Source organism: Urocitellus parryii, chromosome 13 (genome assembly GCF_045843805.1).
Source record: "Urocitellus parryii isolate mUroPar1 chromosome 13, mUroPar1.hap1, whole genome shotgun sequence".
NCBI classification, from domain to species: Eukaryota; Metazoa; Chordata; class Mammalia; order Rodentia; family Sciuridae; genus Urocitellus; species Urocitellus parryii.
Genome location: NC_135543.1, coordinates 55362283 through 55382811, shown reverse-complemented (window position 1 = coordinate 55382811; position 20529 = coordinate 55362283). Strand labels below are relative to the sequence as shown.

At 37.6% G+C, this 20529-nt stretch overlaps 1 protein-coding gene across 3 annotated transcripts in view; it reads right to left on the bottom strand.

Moving 5' to 3' along the window:
• Arhgap28 (Rho GTPase activating protein 28) overlaps window positions 1–20529 on the bottom strand; it is a 180271-nt gene that overhangs the window by 56528 nt on the left and 103214 nt on the right. For all 3 annotated transcript variants that reach the window (XM_077792228.1, XM_077792229.1, XM_026408882.2), the window contains exon 3: window positions 14523–14740. In XM_077792228.1, the coding sequence (XP_077648354.1) occupies window positions 14523–14740 (218 nt within the window). The remainder of the gene's footprint in view (window positions 1–14522; window positions 14741–20529) is intronic.

Below are 20529 nucleotides of genomic sequence, written 5' to 3'. Positions count from 1 at the left end.
ACTGAGCACATACCACCTACCCTCCTCCACCCAATCACTCATTATTAAGAAGGTGTGTATTTTGATAATAACAGGTTCAGAATGGCATTAGAAACAACAAAGTGTTCTAATGACAGATCAGAAATTTTGTTAGAGATACCTGGAAAATCACAAGTAAATAATTTGTTTGAAAATTGTGGGGCTATTCTCAGCCTAAAAACAACATAAGACCACATTTCTGGCACAGAGAGGACAGATCCATAGGAAAACTGTAAAAAACAAACAAACAGCTCAAAGTGAAAAATACAAAGGGCAAGGATAGAGTAGTTTATTATAAGCGTTTCTCAGGAAATGGCAGGAGAGACCTCTACCTAGCCCCCATGAATAACAGGGAGTAGCTATACATGAATTCAAGAGAAGCACTCTAAACAAAGTGTACTTTTGGGGGAAGAATTCCAGGACAGATGTTCAGACTTGGGACCAAAACAGACCTCAATATCAGGTTGCTCTGGACCTTGATGGAAGGGAGAATAAAAGGAAAACATCAACTCTATGTGGAACAGAAAGAATTCATGAAATTATTCACCCCTCCCTTTAGGCATTCAGGTGTGTGCTTGTGTTATGGTTTGAAAGGGTCCCTCAAAAAAGCATGTGTTGGAAATACAATTTTCAATGTAGCAGTATTAAGAGGCAGAGCTTTAAAGAGTGGAATGGGACACAAAGGCACCTGTGAGAATGGGTTCTTCATTGAAGGATGACTTGTGTCCTCCGACTCTTTGTCTTCCACCTTCAACTGTGGGATGATGGAGCACAAAGGCCCTCCCTAGATGCCAGCCCAGCTCCCAAAGTTTGGAGTTTCCCCAGTTTTGGAGAATGGTAAGAAATCAATCTGTGTTGTTGATACATTACCCAGGCTGTGTTATTCTATGATAGAGGAAATGGATTAAGATTGTGTGTGTGTGTGTGTGTGTGTGTCTACTTTTGCATGTGTGCTATCAAACTAATTCCCATTTATACACTGCACACATACTGTATTGATTTACCCAGGACCCATAGTCAGTGCTTGAAATCAACATTCAGTAAAAGAAATATAGTGTGGTATATATCCTGATAGAAACAGATAGCTGAGAGAAGAAAAGAAAGCTTGTAATGACTTAAATATTGAAAGGCTATTGCAACCATAAATCAGCACTGTAACCCCCCCCCAAAAAAAAAGAAAGAAAGAAAGAAATCAATGAAAATGGAGGAGTTCTTGTGGATTAATAGTATGACTGCTGGATTAAAAATATCAAGGGGCTAAGTAATATCCATTCATAGCAAAAAAAAAATAGAAATAGGGACCCAATTTTGTGGACAAAATCTACTAGCACACAGAGAAAAAAAGATATGGAAAAATATAAGAAACAATTTAAGAAATATGTGAGTTTAATCTAGGCAAGTAAAGGAAGAACATAAAAAATGGGAAGAAATAAGAAAAGAAATAAAAGGAGGAGAATGTTCGAAATTGAAAAGAATCATTTTTAAAAACAAAAATACTTGAGTGCTGACCATGAGAAAAAACAAAAACATTTTCTATCTGGATGATATTTCAGGTCTCAGAAATAAAGTTATACCCCAAAAGCTCCCAGAACTCTAAAAAATGAAAGTAGGAAATAAATAAAGGAGTAAAATTTAACTTCTCAACAATAAGGCAAATGGGCTAATATCTAGAAACTTCTACAGGAGCCAAATTTAGGCTCTATGATCTTGATATTCACCAATTTAGGATTTATGGTTTTTGGATCTGAAAATTTAGTATCCAGAGACATTTGCTGCCGGATATGCTCAAAAGTTAGAAGGTAAAGTCTGTTAAAATGTAATAATTTATAATACATGTGATTATGTAATTGATATTTTTATTATTCTCTGTAGTGACTTCATTATCTAGCTAGCCTTCATCATGTCCCTGTATGAAAAACCAAGACAGATTGTCCCTGATATCAATGGGTCCATCACAATTTTTCAACTTTAGGATGGACATGAAAGATATACATGCTTGGTAGAAACTGTACATTGAGTCTTGAATTTGGATCTTTTCCTGAGCTAACTATATGAAGTCTGAACCTCTCTCAAGGCTGGGCAGGAGTTATCCAGGGCCTGAGGGGAAACTCTCTGAGACGGAGCTCAAGATGGAACTCCTTCACTTACACCAAAGCTACAGCCAAAAGGTCAGCATGACTGGCTTGTAATGTTTGGGTTAGGTGTAATACGTGAAATTTTTTAACAAATATTTTTAAGTTGTTGATAGACCTTTATTTATTTATTTGTTTGTTTGTTTATATGTGGTGCTGAGAATTGAACCCAGTGCCTCCCACACGCCAGACAAATATACTACCACAGAGCCCCAGCCGCAGCCCTACATACCCAGGCCTTATCCATGTTAGGTGAGCATCTTGCCACTGCACTCCACCCCAGCCCTTCAGTGCATTTGTGTGTGTGTGTGTGTGTGTGTGGTGTTGGGGATCGAACCCCCTTCGATGCATTTTTTACTTAATATTTTCAACTAATGATGGTTTTATCAGACCTGGCCCCAGGAGCCCCATCATAAGTCTGGAACATCTCTCCTTGCTTTCTCATTCTAGAAACTGACCAGCAGTGCAGGGGTGAGGCTGGAATTAAAACTTAAATGCTCTCTTCCATCTCAGTGAGAAGTTTATACTTATATTTGGCACCATGACTAACCTTTCAAAGGTGACCTTCAAGGGTTTAAACAAAAGGAATAGTGAAAGACAACTGGCAGAAGAGTGTGCTGGCAGTAAGAGACTGGGAGGGAAAGGCACGCTGGAGCTTTGCTGCAGTCCTGTGTCAGTGTGGCTACCTTTGGGCCTTTTGGCACTTAATGATTCACTCTCCGAGATGGAGCTCAAGATGGAACTCCTTCACTTACACCAAAGCTACAGCCAGCCAAAAGGTCAGCATGACTTAGTAGGGAGGGGTGGACACAGCAGATGAAGGGCAAATGGAAGGTGGGTTAATATCCCCACCAGACTGATAAAAAATTATTTCATGGACTTTCAGTTCAAAGGCCAGCCGTTCCCCTACTGAGTAACTGAACTACCATGTCTTGCCTTCTAACCATTATTACTGCTTTTGATTGTGCATTAAATTAATTTTTAGGCTAGAACTTAGATCATGTAGGACTTTAATTGTTGAACAAATGAACCATTAATAGCAGTTACAGCATTTGGGGATCCTGATACAACATTGAGGTCATAAACCTACTGTTGATATGAACCATAAAGCAGCTCTGCACTGTTATGCCCAGAATAACTGGTTCTGTTCACCAGTTACTTGGTCAATTAATGATTTGATAACTTTAACTTTGTTTGGGCTGAATTTTATCCTTCAAACATTTATTTAAGCTCCAAGGTCACCCAACTAAAATTTTTAACCCATAGTTTATTAGCTCTAGTAGAGATTATAAATAAATACATTCTGTGGATTAATTAATTAAGCTCCATAGAGTCTTCTCAACTTATTTTAAAATCCCTACTTCTTCATGGGGAGGTCAATTTCATGATCATAAGTAATAGGCTTAAAACCTCAGTCACTCATACAAGTCTCTATCTAAGGAACAAATGATTTTGCTACCTTTGCAGAGTCAGGATACTGTACCCGTTAAACAGCTCTGGGTAGGCAAAGACTCTAATACTTTTAATGCTAGATGTTTTTGGCAAGCAGGCAGGGTTTTTGTTTACTGAGTTCCTTTTACTTTTAAAATATTTCCCTGAGTGCAGACCTGTGTTGGGTTAATAATATAATTAATTTAAAAATCTGGTATTTCAAGTTAAACTTGTACAAATTCTGAATGCAAGGGCCATGTCTTCTCATTGTGCTGCTATTGCCTAGTGTGCTGGGCAATTACTGAGTATTCAGTAAGCACCTGCAATTGCTTCATTCTGATTAACTGACAAAGCTTATTCTGATTTTCAGTTTTTAAGGGAAGCAGAGAAAATAAAAGGCAAATGGAAGAAGTTGTATTCTCACACACCCAGAAATATATTTCTTTCTATTGGGAGCTCTCAGGAAAGTGTTCTTCCCATGGCAGGCCTGAGATGCTGTATTTATAGAGGCCTGTTTGCAAAGTCTTGTCTAGGAACTTGGATTTCAGGAGGTTCACATCATTCCCTAAATGTCAGCACTGGCTCCATGATCCTACACTGTTTGAGCAAACAATACAGTTTGTGCTGATCACCTACCTGCATTCCTCCTGGGAATCTGTAATTTTGCTATATACTAAGCCAAGGCTACATATGTAATTGGCTTCCCCAATGAAAATCTGGGGTTCTGGTAGACAGCACTTCACATCATGAAACCATGTTGCCATGGTTTGTTGCTGGAGGAATTAGTCCTGTCTCCTGTGTGATTCCAATGAGAAGACTCTGGGATGCTTATACCTAGTTTCCCAGGACTCTACCTCAGGCACCTTCTCTTTGCTGCTTTTGCATGAGTATGACTATATAATGGGTCCTATGAGTTCTAGAAAAATCACTATACCTAGAGTAGTTTTGGGAACACTCAACATAGGAGCAAACAAGGATATAAATATATATGTGATATTTATATCAATACATTTAAAAATTCAGTTTAAGCCAGGACAAGCATTGGTACATGCCTATAATCCCAGCTACTAAAGAGGCTGAGGCAGGAGGATTTCAAGTTTAAGACTAGCCTCAGTAATTAGCAGGGATCTCAAAATTAAAAAAAGGCTCGTGCTGTAGATAGAGTGCCTCTGGGTTCAGTCCATACAAAAAAGAAATCAGTTTATAAGTGTTTTAACAGAAGCACTTATCTATCTATCTCCCCATACATATGTGCATATATGTGTGTATACATATATATAAACATATATGCATATATACACACATATACATAATTACCCACATTGTTATCTTCTATTTCAGATGCTCAGATCTAAAAGTGGTGGGTAAGAAATGCATTTTCCAGCCTCTCTGCTGGTCTGTTATCCAGTTAGAAAACTGACTCTTAGAGGAAAATGTAAAACATACCCTTCTGATGTAGAAATTCCTCTCCAATATCATACTGAGAGAGAGGAAAATCTAAAAATCCACCATTTTGTTCTCTCTAATTTGAAAGAAAGTAAAGGATGCATATGAGGATGAAAAGAGGAGAAATAAAACAAGCCCTGGCCAACGAGAGTCATGACAGTGGGAGTCTAGGCATGGAGGTTCCATACTATTCACTGCCTTGACATCTGGTAAAACCTGGAGGCCATGAATGGCTCCACAGCAAGTTCTTCTCCCTGTTCTGCTTCTGCAGGCAAGGTCCCCTCCCTGTCAACTCTCCTAATCCAGGGGACCAGACAGAATTCCTATTTATTCCTGAGTAGTGGTTTCCAGTTCCCTGATGGCCTGTGGAATTCTTTCCACAAACCAATCACTTACTCCTATGGGAACCTGGGGCACCACACCCCTTGATTATTCTACAAAGCCTGCAGTCTCTAGTTGGTCACTTTTTAAGAGCATCCCACATGCACTCGGCCCTTTGTGGTATGCACTGTCTCCTCCACTGGGATGTGAATATCTGTGATTAATAAACTGCTGTTGACTTCATGTGTCCAATGTAGTATGCAGGGTGTTCAGCTAGCCTCATAAGCGTAGTGTGGGAATATCCTTCTCATCAGTGGGGCAAAGAAGAAAATAATCAAAACAAGGGACAGAGGGAGGTGCAGTAGCAGAACCACAGAATCCAGTACAGGGATGACTCCAGAAGTGTCTATTCTCACTTGCCCCTCCTCTGGCTTTCCTGGAATGAAGAAAGCAGAGAGGAGCAAATACCCCAGGTCAAATGTTCTGATTGGACACAAGGACTTTAAGCACCCCTCTACTGTGGAAATAATCTAAAACCAGAGGACACCTGCTACCATTTTCACAGAAAACATAAAGGCCTCTAGAATTAATATTCTCATGAGAAATATTTTTTAAAAATTAGAAAAAAATTTAGAGATGAAATATGCAAAACAGGATTGCTCAGGGCACTAGTGCCTCTGCTTCCCCTCCAGACCTCAGCCTGCAATAGAAGAGAAGCCAGGACACTAACTGGCTACATTCAAACCACTCAGCAGAATCCTAGGAGGACCTTCGGCCAGCTTGCATTGTGACAACTGTAAGATCCAGATATATTGTCTCGTAAAATTTAATGTAATAAAAATAAATCATTTAGAAACTAAACATGATCACATCCTCACTGAGTTAATGGGGTAGAGGGATTATTCTTGGAGTAGTTTTTTATACTGTTGCATCCCTCTTCCTCTGACAAAAGGGAAAAAAGAATACATGGAGCCAAAGAGAAGGAAACAAGCTGAAGTATAAGGAAGGAAAGGCTTTCACTGCAACTTGTCTGCTGCCGGCTATCCAAGAGGAGGTAGATGTTGGCCCACCATGTTTCCCATGGCTCTGACCCACAGTGCACAAACTCAAAAAGAGGACCAAAATGAATTTATCTCATAAAAGTAAAACCTTCTATTGAGATAGCTTTATAGGCAGTTTGAACTCAGATTAGCATTTCTTGAAACTACTAAGATGGACATTTATGGTTCAGATAAGAGGTACCCCCAAAAGCTCTCATGCTAGATGATACAGGAATGTTCAGGGGTGAAATGGTTGGACTTTGTGGAAGTTGTAACCTAATCAGTACGTTAATCCACTGATATGAATTAACTGGGTGGTAACTGAGCAGGTGGGGTGTGGCTAGATGAAGAGGGTCACTGGGGACGTGACTTTGGGGTTTTATATTTTGTCCCTGGATGAGGATCTCTCTCTTCTTCCTGGCTGGCATGAACTGAGTAGCTTTCCTCCACCATGCCCTTTCACCATAATTTTCTGCCTCACCTAGAGCCGAGAGCTATGGAGTCAGCCAGCCAAGGACTGAAACTCTGATACTGTGAGCCAACATAAACTTTTCTTCCTTTAAGTTATTCGAGTCAGGTCTTTTGGTCACAGCAATACAAAGCTAACTAAAACTAAGTGGTAGGCGAAAGGTGTAACTTAAAGGTAAAGCACATGCTTAGCATGCATGAGGCCCTGGGTCTATCCTGGCACCAGAACAACCCAACAAACAAAAGACACATAAAATGAACATGGTGGGTTCTAATGAAATCATATTTACTATCTATGCTTGATAATACATTTTCCAAATTATTGATACACATTTAAGATGATCCATCACTGTTTCCCAAAAGATATTTGTACTTAAAATGACATAGCACTGCTTCCCACAAGATATTAACATTTAGAAAATAAATGAAATGATAAAATATGTCTTATGGTAAGAATTAAATTAATATTGAAAAATGCATGGAAGGCAGCAAAAGATTTTCAATTATGAGCTCATTTAGAGAACAAAAGTGGAGCTAACAGGCTCCTCTATGTTTTGGCCTCTGGCTGTGGCTATAATCACAGCTGTTGTCATTTTGTTATTGAAGGTAGAGGTAGTATATATAGTTACTTGTGGATTTAACTACTTAATTATTCATGCCTGAGTTTAAAAGCCTCTTTCTCATCATTGTTTCCAGGTAAATATGCATTTTCCATCCCAAGTTTTCCTGACTGCCTTGAAATAATTACTTTTCCTAACCTCCTTACACTTAATATTGGTTGACAAATAGCTAAATGCAATGCACACTGCATAGGCAGTAATAGCTATGACGATCTCAATTCCCCTCACTTTATCTTACCAGTTGGCTATTTCCGTAGGGGATTATTGATAGCCCTTCCTCATCCAGGGTTGCATACAAAGGAGGAGTTGGGATACAACAAATATCACTTGGCTGTTAAGAAAAATGAAAGTGCATTTTATTCATAAATAGTCTCCTAAGTTCAAATATGCAATTAATCATATATTATGCACAACATATGTACATTCATACAGATTTTTGGAGATCACCATAGCTGTGTGACTGCCTATGCACTGATCATTGCATTTACCATTTGTCAGCCAAAACTGAGAGCTCTCTAAATGTCAGGGACATAAGGAACCCTGTTCTCTGTATAAGATACTGTTAACTGTGGAGATCAAATCCATCCTGCTATCTTCCTTAACAGTATTCTGATTTTGTTTCAGGAAGTTATGTGTCCAACTAAAACAAAAAACCCCAATATTTCACATACTCCTCTGTAGCTAAATATCATGTAGTTCTAAACAATAACAGGTAACTGGAATTCTACTGAGTGGTATTTCCAGGAAAGAAGTTGCTATGGTTTAGGTATGAGGTGGATCCCCAAGGTTCCTGTGTTAACTCAGGACTCTCTGAGAGCTGTAACCTAATCAGTCCATCCTAGTTCAAATGGACTAACTAGATAGTAACTATAAACAGGTAGGGCATGGCTGGAGGAGGTGGGTCACTGGGATTGTGTCCTAGAAAAGTTGTTGTTCTTGTGGCTCCTTCCCTTTCCTCTGATTTGTTGATACCACCAACAGAACAGAAGTCTTCCACCATGCCCTTCTGCCATGATGCTCCACCTCACCTTGGGCCCAGAGCAATAAAGTTGGTCCATCATGGACTGAAATTGTGAATCAAAATAAACATTTCCTCTTCTAAGCTCTTCTTGTCAGGTACTTTGATCACAGTACTAAAACAAAAAAAAAAAGCTAATATATGAGGTCAGAAGGATGGAATCCATTGGTATAATTTCCAGAAACTGCCAAGAACATGCATATGTCTGGAGTGGCCCACCTAACTTGTAAGCAAAATGATGAAGGTTGCATGCAAAAGACAAAATAGGAAGATGGAAAGAAGCTGGTTCATGTTAAGAAATATGACAATCTACCTTCAGCTTATTCTTGACATAGAAAAGCAATTCCCTATTTGTATGACTCACGATTTCTTGGGTTTTCTGTCCCATGCAGTCAATATCAATGTAAGAGATATGATCATATTTTTATGCATATTATATGACTATATAGTCAATATAGATAGTTCTACCTTTAGATAATTGCTTTTTTATTATGAAATTAGATACAAATGAGGTTGACTATATTTCCCAATTGAATGTGTTACTGAAAGGAATATTTAATCACACCCTCTGAATAATAGAAAATGCATCTGGGTCTGCTCATGATGAATAGGACTATAGACCATGTGTTATGTATTCAGAGATTGATTAAGCATTTTTTGTTAAATATACAATGGCTCTAATAAAACAAGGGTTAAATATTCTAGTCCCTCATTGTAAGAACTCCATTGAAAAATTAAATGTATTGGATATTTAACAAAATCAGAAAATTTATTTAGACTCCCAGAAATTGTTATGCTTTCTGTTTCCAGTAAAGTTATGTATTACTTTCATGATAAGAGGAAAAAACCCAGACTTACTCTTTGAAAAGAACAAATACTATTGAAAAACCAGTACAAGAAAATTGGACCAAGACAGCAAAATGCACATACTACTTTCTCCTTTCTTTGCAAATCACTCTTAAGTGTCAAAAGAGATATCTTTTTAAAGGAGTATATCTAAAAACCACTCAACATTTCCATTAGTAGAACAGAAATTGTTGGAAATTCCTGGAAGATAAAATGCAGGCAAGAGTGATTTGATCAAGGCAGAAGATAACTCAGCCTGAAAAAAAGGCACAAGAGGAAAATGAGTAGAAAGTAAATGCTTATTTAGAGAAAGCTCATATCTAATAGGAAATAAAAATATCAGAGAGGCACCTCCAACTCAGAAAATGACCAAAGGAACTGAAAAACGGTTTTCCTTCTTGGAACACTGATGGTGAATTCTTAGTGACACAATGACTGCCTTCATTGTTGGTGGAGGCTGTCCTGGTAAGGGTGTGGTAGTGGAGTACAAAAGGAAGACTGAATTACACTTCACTGGGCTTTCTAAAAGGATAAGGACAGGAATATATAAAGGGAAGTTGGTTTATTTATTCCTGAAAAGGAAATAAATGGCAGTTCTTGGGGACTTTTGTTACTTTGGCATTGATGCCATGTTATGTCTTAAAGTGAAGTGTGATAACCGATAGATCTCATCGCTCACATGGGCCCTGAATTCTACTCACAGGAGCGTTCATGGAGAAAAGAGGTCTACACAACTGCATAGAAAGCATGCAGTCTTACCTACACAAACGGAGCAAACAATCTAGTCCTCCATTAAGAAAGACATTTACGCTGGGCAAGGTGGCTCACACCTGTAACCCCAGCGGCTCAGAGGCTGACACAGGAGGATTGAAAGTTCAAAGCCAGCCTCAGCAATTTAGCAAGGCCCTAAGCAACTCAGTGAGACCCTATTTCTAAATAAAATACAAAAAATAGGATCAGGGATGTGGCTCAGTGGTTAAATGCACCTGAGTTCAATCCCCAGTTCCCACCCGCCCCCCCAAAAAGAAAGACATCAGCACCCATAGATCAAAATCAATTAAACAATGGCAATAAGAAATACATGCTGCTAAAAAAAAAATGCATCACTCTGAAGGAAACAGATACTTCAAGGAAAGGGAGAGAACTTTAGAATTAAAGGTTTAGTTATTAATACCTTCAGAGTGCTAGGAGACTATTGTAGCCAAGAAAGAGAAACAGATTGCTGTAATAAAAGGGGAATCAGGAGAAAGAAGGAACTTCAGTAAATTGGAAATATGACTGTTGCATTTTTTAAAAAATTAATGAAAATCACAAGTTAATATAACCATAGCCAAATTACTAACATAATAAATGAAGTTGAAGAGATATCCAAGAATGAAGAACAAACCTGGGAAAATTTAGGAAATAAAAGAGAACAATTAAGACACACAAAAGTTCCACTCAATCAATGCAAAATAAGGATATCAGAAGGAGATCACAGAGAAAGTAAAATGAGTAAATACTTGTTTTAAATGTTTTAGACAAAAATATATAGAACCTAGGGGCTGGGGTTATAGCTCAGTTGGTAGAATATTTGCCTTGCATGTGTAAGGGTTTGATCCTCAGCACCACATAAAAACAAATAAATAAAAAAGATATTGTGTCTCTCTACAACAAAAACAATTTTTTTAAAAAAGTATATAGAACCTAAAGAAGGAATCAGCTCTCAAATTGAAAGGGCACATTCCAGTACTGATTAGGATGATTTTTTTAAAGGTAAAACTGGTAATATTTCAAGATTCTAATAGTAAAAATAAAATTCAAAAAGTTTCCACTCCATTAAAAGACTGAGACATTGTTCTTTGCCATAGTGATCATGCATGAGAGAAGATTATAGAAAGTATCTTTGAAATTCTGAAGGAAAGTGATTTTGAGAATGGAATTCTATGAGTAAAAGAAAAAATTAATAACTAGAGTAATCTATATATCTATTTTTCAAATTATTAAATTTATATGCTCACTGGGTCAAATTCATATATGTAAAATTAATGCAAAGTCTTATCATTCTTTACTAAGAAAGTGAAATGGGAAAATTTAGTTATATTCAATTAATGTAGGTAAATGATTCCATAGTAAGGCCATAAAGAGTAGAAAGGGGAGAGGAAGAGAAAGGAGAGGAGGAGGACAGAGGAAGGAGATCTGGACAGAGACACAGGAAAGAGGAAGGAAGGTGGAACTGTCATTTATGCTTTAAATTCAAATAGAAAACTGAAAAGGCTGAGGTCAACACTTAGAAACATCCAACTTTTTTTTTACTTGCAGAAACACATGCTGAAATTTTTAGGGAAAAAAAAAAGCAAATCTGCAAAGATGTTATTTAGACCTTATATATTAGAATTACACAACTTTTTTCCCACAAAGACTAGGTTTATATGGCTTTTCACAGTTTTAACAAGAAAAGATCTGAATTGTTTTAAGCAGTCTAGACAATGTCAGGCATTTACTGACTCTCATTTCTCTGATTCCCCCATTTTCAGGTACAGCACAAGAATTCTCTACTCCCTGGAATGGATAATATATGGTCTTTCCTCTGTCTTCAATGCCTGCCCCTCCCCCTTGCTGCCCTCCATCTTAGTTACCATTCTCAATTCATTCTTCAATAACAAGAGAGAAAGGAAAGCAAACCCAAGGAAGAGCCCTGGGGCCATCCTCCCCTCCACAGATACATCAACTAGACCCTTTCTGTCCCTCCCAGAGTTGACGCTGAACAGTAGGTGGCCCATATGTATATCAGAGAAGGAAGACTCATTTCTTTTGACACTCTGGACCCAATGAGCAATTTCCCTTTTTATCTTTCTCTTCATGGAGGGTTAAAGTAAATGAAGAGGGAGGTACAAAATAAAGGAACTCTATGTTACTAGAAGTCCAGAGAAAGTAAATGAATAAATACTTGTTCTAAAAGTTTTAGACAAAAGTATATAGAACCTAGGGGCTGGGGTTTATAGCTCAGTCTTAGGAAACCTGAAAAGGGTAGTTACACATTTCCTGAGCAACTGGAGGATTTAGGAGAAATCTGCAGACCTTTTTCTATTTCATAGTTTGCTAGAGTAGAGCCAAAACTTTAGTCTGAAGTAGCTGGAAACAGATGTGAGAAAGGAAACATGTAAACAAAGTGTATAGGGCCCTTACAACTATGATCCTGAAAGTAACTAAAAAAATGACCCAGGGAATTTTAAACATTCAGACAAACCTTTTTTTTTTCTTTTATAGGCATCTTGGCCAGACACCTGTATTTCAGATCTTGGCCTCAAGTTGTAGAATCCATCTTTACTCAATTACAGACATAGAAAAATCCCACCATCCAGAAAGACATGGGTTTCAACTAAGTTGAACGTCCAGATATCAAAGAACCTAGAATGCACTTACTACAAGGTGTATCTGCTATCACAATAGACAGAAGATTCTAGAACTGTGCTGTTAAATACATACGCTACAAGCCAATCTGTTTAGATTTAAATCAGTTAAGACTAGAAAAACATAAAAATTCAGTTCCTTCTTTACTCTAGCCACATTTCAGTTGCCAGTTGCCACACAGGACTGGATAGAGAGATTATTTCTATCAATATAGAAAGTCTAAAGGGTAGTATTATTCTAAGACACCATTACCACAAATGGAAAGGTCAACTATGCAGATGTGAGCTTCCCTGGCAACTATCCTTGATTATTAATATATGTAAGTGAGAAGATGACTTACAGACAACCTAGAGTCATTCAAATTGGTGACTAAGTCTTCAAGCATGATTTCCACCAAAGATCCTTGAAGTTTTAATTCATGTCATTATTGATATTAAAATGAAACAGATGAGAAACCTAAGTCAGAATGATTAACTAAACTGCCCTAGGCAACTTTTCTGTCACTGCAGAAGAATATCAAATTTCCTTTTTTCTATATACTAATTACCTCAAATGTTCCAAGAATCTTATCTGCATAGAACCTAATATAGGACCTTATACAGAGCATGTGTTAATAAAGTATTTGTTAAATCAGTGAAGCAATTACTGTGCAGCAGTCTGGTTGGGCACAAAATAACCCAACCGCCACACAGCCTTGTAGGTTCAAAACAGGAACTCCTTTTTTCTCCACACTCTCTCCAACGCCATGCACAGCTTTCTCCTGGCCCACACCACACACCAACCGGAAATCCCTCCTTCGGAAATCCCCCCTCCCGCACTTCCCCAACCAATGGGAACTCCAAAGTAGTAGACCTAGGCGGACAGCAGGGGTCTAATATACAATTGAATACACAGCTTAACATAACCATTATCATCTCAATGGCTTGCTGGGTCACCTCTCAACCATTGTTCTGGCAAAAATGCCATTCCTCATTCCGACTATGGCTCTCAGCATTACTGCAATATAACACTGCAGTGGTGCAATGAATGAATTAAATAATTGTAAGAATTAGCGGGAGGAGAAAAATGACAGACTAGGAAGCAAAATAATAGCCTTGGAACTTCTAAGGGTAATTTGGAATTTCAGTCATTTCTCATAAAACATGGGACGCTTCCTTTTTATGGTGTACTGAATCAATCTCTTGCCCACTTAACTAGTGCTGTTATCTTTCACTTTAATTTTTTTAGTTGTAGATGGATACAATACCCTTATTCTATTTATTTATATTTTTTATGTGGTACTGAGGATTGAACCCAGTGCCTCACATGTGCTAGGCAAGTGCTCTACCACTGAGCCCCAACCCCAGCCCCATCTTTCACTTTTTAGCCATGTTAATTTTTCTGAACATACAGTCTACTCTACCGTCTTCCCCCCACTTCCATGTAAAATAACCCACTCACTTTCTCACAAAGTCTGACCACAGAATTCTCATTCAGTGCTTAGATTTAAGTAAGGCACTGTGTATCCATACATAAATAGCCACTTCACTACCAAAGAAGTTACTTTCAAACTTCAACACATAAGAAAATAAATTTGGTTTGGAGGGAGAATGAAGTTATGGGAAATGAGGAATGATCATTCAAGTTCAAATTTATAAAATGCTGCATTATGGTGTCTGTGTTAGTTTTCTCTGATAACTGATATGGAACCAGCCTTTTCTGATATTTTTTCTATTCTTACCATCCCTTCTTGCCGCCCATCCCCCCTCAAAATCTAAGTAACACTTTTTAAGCCATATTCATTACTTACAGGAGATTCACTAACTCCAAAGATGTCTCTGACATCCCTGACAGACTGCTTATTCTTTTTTCTCAGGGTTTGAGTATAGGTATTATATCTCTTTTTCACCGCAGCTGCTTGGGTTCGAGTCAATGTAGAGAGCAGGGCTTTCCCATCTTCCTCTTCGTTGCCTGAGATCAAAGTTGATAAACCCACATCTTGCAGCCACTCAGCTTCAAGTTCTCCTTCTGTAACACAACATGACCAAGAGGAGATTAGGACCTTTTCCATATGTGTGTAACTACAGGTCTGTGGACATAAGACAATAAGAAATAAGTAAGTAATATGAGATGTCTCATTTTTTACAGTAATTATGGGAAAGGATTATAAGAATAAATGAAAAGTCTTAATTTTAAAATGCAATAGAAAGTCCAATTATAAAATATTGTCTAGTAGAGCAAAGTTGACTGGCCAATTTAGAAAGATAATTTTCCTTGCCAGAGGGTTAAACATAAGCCATAGGTTAACTGCCATTTTCAAAAAATGATAAAATATAACTATTAAGACTAAAACAATAACAGAAAAAGTATGGCTTAGTGGAGCACAAAGGGTTTGTAAATCACTCAAATCCAAGGACAAATCCTAGTACTGCCATTGATTTTAGTAAATTGCTGAAATACCTCCAGCAGTGTCCCCTCAGCAAAATGGGTGTAGTGATTGATGTTGCCTTGGAATTCGTTTTCATGGGCTTAACTTCTTCATGCCACAAGCAGGGCTCAGTCACCTTGGACAGTTTCCAGTTTTCCACCTCTTCCCAATTCCTCCAGATACCTGCCTTGTACAACTTTTTCCTGGTTACCACCTGCCTATCGGATAACAAGATGCAACCTACTTGACTGGCCCTGCTGGCCTTACCCCGCTCATGGCCTTTCAGTCACAGCCTCAATCCATGTTGCTCTGTGCCTGCTTTTCTCAATCTACCAATAGAACTCCCCTTGGAATATTCTACTTGGGTGACACCCTGGACTCCAATAAGGGCTTCAGCCCCCTGGTACCATGCTCCTTCTTTCTTGCTCCCCCTTCACTGGCTGAATGTATGGGTCCTGGATGACTTCCCCTCTTCCCCTCTTCCTTTTGTCCCTGTCAGGCGTAGCCCTCTCCTCTCTAGGACCTGTAGTAATTCACTGCTTCTGTTACTTCATGTGTCTTGAGTTGCCTCTTCTGATCTCATCTGACCAACACATGCAAACCTAATTTCCTTCCCAGTCAGGGGTCTCCTGAAATGGCTATCTTGGTAGGAATAAACCGGACGTAGGTCAGACAAGAGCCACAAGGGCACCTGCCATATAAACAAGTTTCCTTTAAAAAGGTCAACTAGTCATAGTGTGGTAGAGAATCATCTCATGAATAAGTACCTTGTAAACATTTATAATCAAGTGCCTTGGAGTTTCATCAGGGCAGGCTTGAGTTAATAGCCACCATTTTGTGAGTGACCACAATACCAATAACAAGAGTATCAACAATGGGGACAATAATAGCAAATTAGGTAGACTTGATGATTTTTTTTAAAGCAATGCATTTATAAAGATGGCAAAGAATCTGGAATAAGATATTCAATAAGTATTTATTTTCCTGTTTCTCTCCTTATTCTGAGCATGGGGCAATAATTCTACCCTTTTTCAGAAGGTGATTTAAAAATGTAAGATTCATCCATGAGCATTAGCTGCTATTATAAACCAGAGGTATAGAAATGAAAGAAATTCAGGATAATGACGTCCCATAAAAGCAAATCTACTACATGCACATTTCTAGGTACCAGGCAAAACAGGCATTGCCTGAATAAAGCTTGTTTAAAGAGCAGATTAGACTGATGTGTAAATACATGTCAGAGCAGCAGTCTAGGAGTCCTGGACTCTGTGTACATGATTGCATCATTGATATATAAACAAAGTCTTCTAATGTGCTTTATAGGCCCAATTTCTTAACTAGGCAAATATTTTATTTGCTATCTTATTTTTATTGTTTGTTTGCTTTGTAAACTGTCCCTTTAACAAAAAAAAATGAGGTGAATTTATGGTTAGCAGCTCTATTCTAACACAATAGTCCTTTTAAATCAGTGAGTTTTTGTGACTTGGAAGTCTCTCATAAGCCTTAGGTAAGATTTTCATTTCTGAAGACAAAAATTATACATATAGTTTAATATTAAAGCTTTAAATTGTATGTTTTTCTCTTCAACTCTGTAAGGAGAGATGACACAGTAGGAGGAAGGAAAAACTGGTAGGTTAGAGTTAACATAAACTTGAGGTGGAAATGGTATATGTAGAATGTTTTCCTAGGTAAGAGACATCTACAGCAGATATCAGCATGTCTCCTGCTTGCTAAATTACATACTAGGCAATCCTATTCTCATTACTCCAGTTGCTAAATGTGTAACTGCAGCCTAGAGCACGTCTTTGAATTTCAGCTCCATGTACCAACATCCCCTTAGTTGTATCAATCACAACATATTCAATACGTTCAAACCTGAACTCATCCATCATTCAACTCTAGGCCTCTTTCACTATTGCATGTTTCAATAAATAGAACTTCTATTCTAGTAATTAGGCAAATGAGTAACTCGGGAGACATTCCTGACATCTCCTTCTTTATGCATCAACTCGAGCACATAAACAAGAACCTTTTTATTTGCCTTTTTATAGGACTGAGGATAGAACCCAGGGGTACTTTACCTCTTAGAGATACCCCTACACCTCACCCCACCACTCTTTTAAAAAAGAATTGAGACAGAGTTTCACTAAGTTTTCCAGGCTGGTTTCAAATTTGCAATCCTCTTGCCTCAACCTTTTAAGTCATTGAAGTCATAGGCATGTACCATGGCAGGAGGCTTCACCAAGACCTTTTGATACTACTTCCTCATTTTATCTCAAAAGTATCTACCTTCCTTAATCTCTTCTGCCATGACCCTGGTCAAAGCAGCCATCATCTCTCATCTAGACTGCTAGGTCAGACTCTTGATAGTTCTTCCTACAGCCATTCTTGATACTCTTCAAACTTCTTTTCCATATTGTAACTAAACTAATCCTTTCACATGTAAACAAAAATAATGCTATGACTTTTCCTTTCTTCATCGTGGTCTACAACATATAAGGCTGCTTCATCTTCTGGATACATTCATACAATCCTCTTCTTACCCTCAGCTCCCCAGAAATACCAACTACTTTAAAGTCCTCAAAAGTTCCATGTTCAATCAACAAATATATGAAAAAATGCTCATCATCTCTAGAAATTAGAGAAACGCAAATCAAAACTACTCTTAAGATTTCATCTTACTCCAGTTAGAATGGCAACTATTATGAAGTCAAACAACAATAAGTGTTGGTGAGGGGATGGGGGAAAAGGTACACTCATACACTGAGGTGGGACTGAAAATTGGTGTAGCCAATATGGAAAGCAGTATGGAGAATCCTTAGAAAACTAGGAATGAAATCACTATTTGACCCAGCTATCCCTCTCCTTAGTTTATACCCAAAGGACTTAAAAACAGCATACTACAGGGACATAGCCACATCAATGTTTACAGCAGCACAATTCACAATAGCTAAACTGTGGAACCAACCTAGATGCCTTTCAGTAGATGAATGAATAACAAAAAGATGTGGCATATATACACAATGGAATATTACTCAGCAATAAAAGAGAATAAACTCATGGCATTTGCAGGTAAATGGATGGAGCTGGAGAAGATAATGCTAAGTGAAGTTAGCCAATCCCAAAAAACCAAATGCCAAATGTTTTCTCTGATATAAGGAGGCTGATTCATAGTGGGGTAGGGAGGGGGTGCATGGAAGGAATAGATGAACTCTGGATAGGGCAGAGGGATGGAAGGGGAAGGGAGGGGGTATGGGGTTATAAATGATGGTGGAATGTGATGGACATTATTATCCAAAGTACATGTATGAAGACACAAATTGGCGTGAATATACTTTGTATGCAACCAGAGATATGAAAAATTGTGCTCTATATATGTAATAAGAATTGTAATGCATTCCACCATCACATATAAATAAAAAATTAATTTAAAAAAGTTCCATGCTCTATTTTGTTAGCAAGGCCTTTTAGTGTGGCAGTCTACTTGACCCTTTAATCATTGGCCACTCAAACTGCCAGGTCTGTTTGTACATCTCTCCTTCAATAAAGTCTGAAGCCATCAGACAGGGCCATATCCTACTAATATCAATTCCAATACTATCATTCTTTTTTCCTTCAAGTAATCCCCTCCCCCCAATAGATCTACTTATAGTATTTCATTAATTACTTTCTCTTCCCCTACCTTACTAATTTCATGAAAAAGAGAAACATGTCTGTTTTGTGTCTAGTCTATCACCAATACCTTTCATTCTACTTAGTACAGAGCAGGGAGACATATGTGTTGAATTAATTAAGTGAAAAAATAAGTTTCTGTTGAAGAATATAACTAAAAAATATATTCTAAGAAGTCATAAAACAATGAATAAAAAAATTCAACTTTAAAAAATAAACCCAGCTGGGACTGGGGCTGGGGATATGGCTCAAGCAGTAGCACACTCACCTGGCATGCGCAGGGCGCTGGGTTCGATCCTCAGCACCACATAAAAATAAAATGAAGATGCTGTGTCCCCCGAAAATTAAAAAATAATATTAAAAAATTATCTCTCTCTTTAAAAAAATAAACCCAGCTATCATATATATCATTCCATACTGAAAGTCCCAGCTATCATATATACCCTTCCATACTGAAATTCTACCAGCTTAGAAAGTTTGATGGAGAAACATATCAAACAAAATAAAATCTTCTAGTAAAATGGAGTAGCTTATACTGACATAATTGTATTGTATTTAACTGTTACAAATTCTGAAAAAAATACACAAAATAACTACATGAATATACTAGAAAAGAATCAAGTACAGGAACTAAAAAATATCAAATTTTTATAAAAGAAAATGTACTGGGTAGGACTTGCACTTATACTGATCTTCAGCTAGGGTCATTTTCCAATCTCTACAGTACAAGGTGACTAGAACTCAAAAGAGAAAGACACATTTTTATTTATTTGAGGAGTTACAGAATAAAGTATAGGATTACATAAACAGCTGAAAAGTGAGGAGCACATTCCTGTTAGTAGGGAACCACATAGGATAGAGTTCCAAAATCTGTGCATAAATTCTAACCAAATTCTTGACTAAACCTTGAACTAAAAAGCTGTGTGGGAGACTCCAAGCATGGGGTGAAAGAGTGAGGGGAGCAGATGAAGACAAACATAACTGACCAAGATTACCCAGACTGCACTGAGTAGGGAAGAAGAGTTACAAGGATGAATCCAGTCAAGTTAACTGCTAGAACCAAAATGAACTTGGTTTAGAGAATATAACAGAAAACAGTCTCTGAAACATATTGATCACGTAGAACAGAATATCTCAGAAAAGCAAGCAAACAACAAAGTAGATCAATTTAACAAGAGACAGGTAGGCAATAGAAAGTAACTCTGAAGACTTTAATATTGAATAAGCACATGAAAGTAGCTCTCCTACCTATGCTCAAGGACTTAAAGGAGAAAATGCTTGTGATATGTGTGAGCAGACAGGGAAACTCAGAAAAGATCATAAAATAAATCTAAATGAATTTCAAAGACTGAAACTATGGTCCCTAACCACAACACAATTAACTTAAAAATAGATAACAAGATGTCTAGAAAATCCCCAGTTATTTGGAAATTAAGAAATATTCAATAAAAATGAGAAAATATCTGAAACAAAACTATAATGAAAGTACAACATATTCAAAATTGGTAGGGTGCAGTGAAACCATTGTTTACAGGAATTGTTCATAAATGCTTGAAGTTGCTATCTTAAAGAGAAAAAAAAAATGAGCAAATTAAACGCAAAGAACATAATTTAGAAGAAACACAGATTTTATTAATTTTTCAATGAATCATGTAGAAAAAAAATAACAAAATTCAACACCCATTCATATTATTTTCAGAAAATAGGACTAGAATGC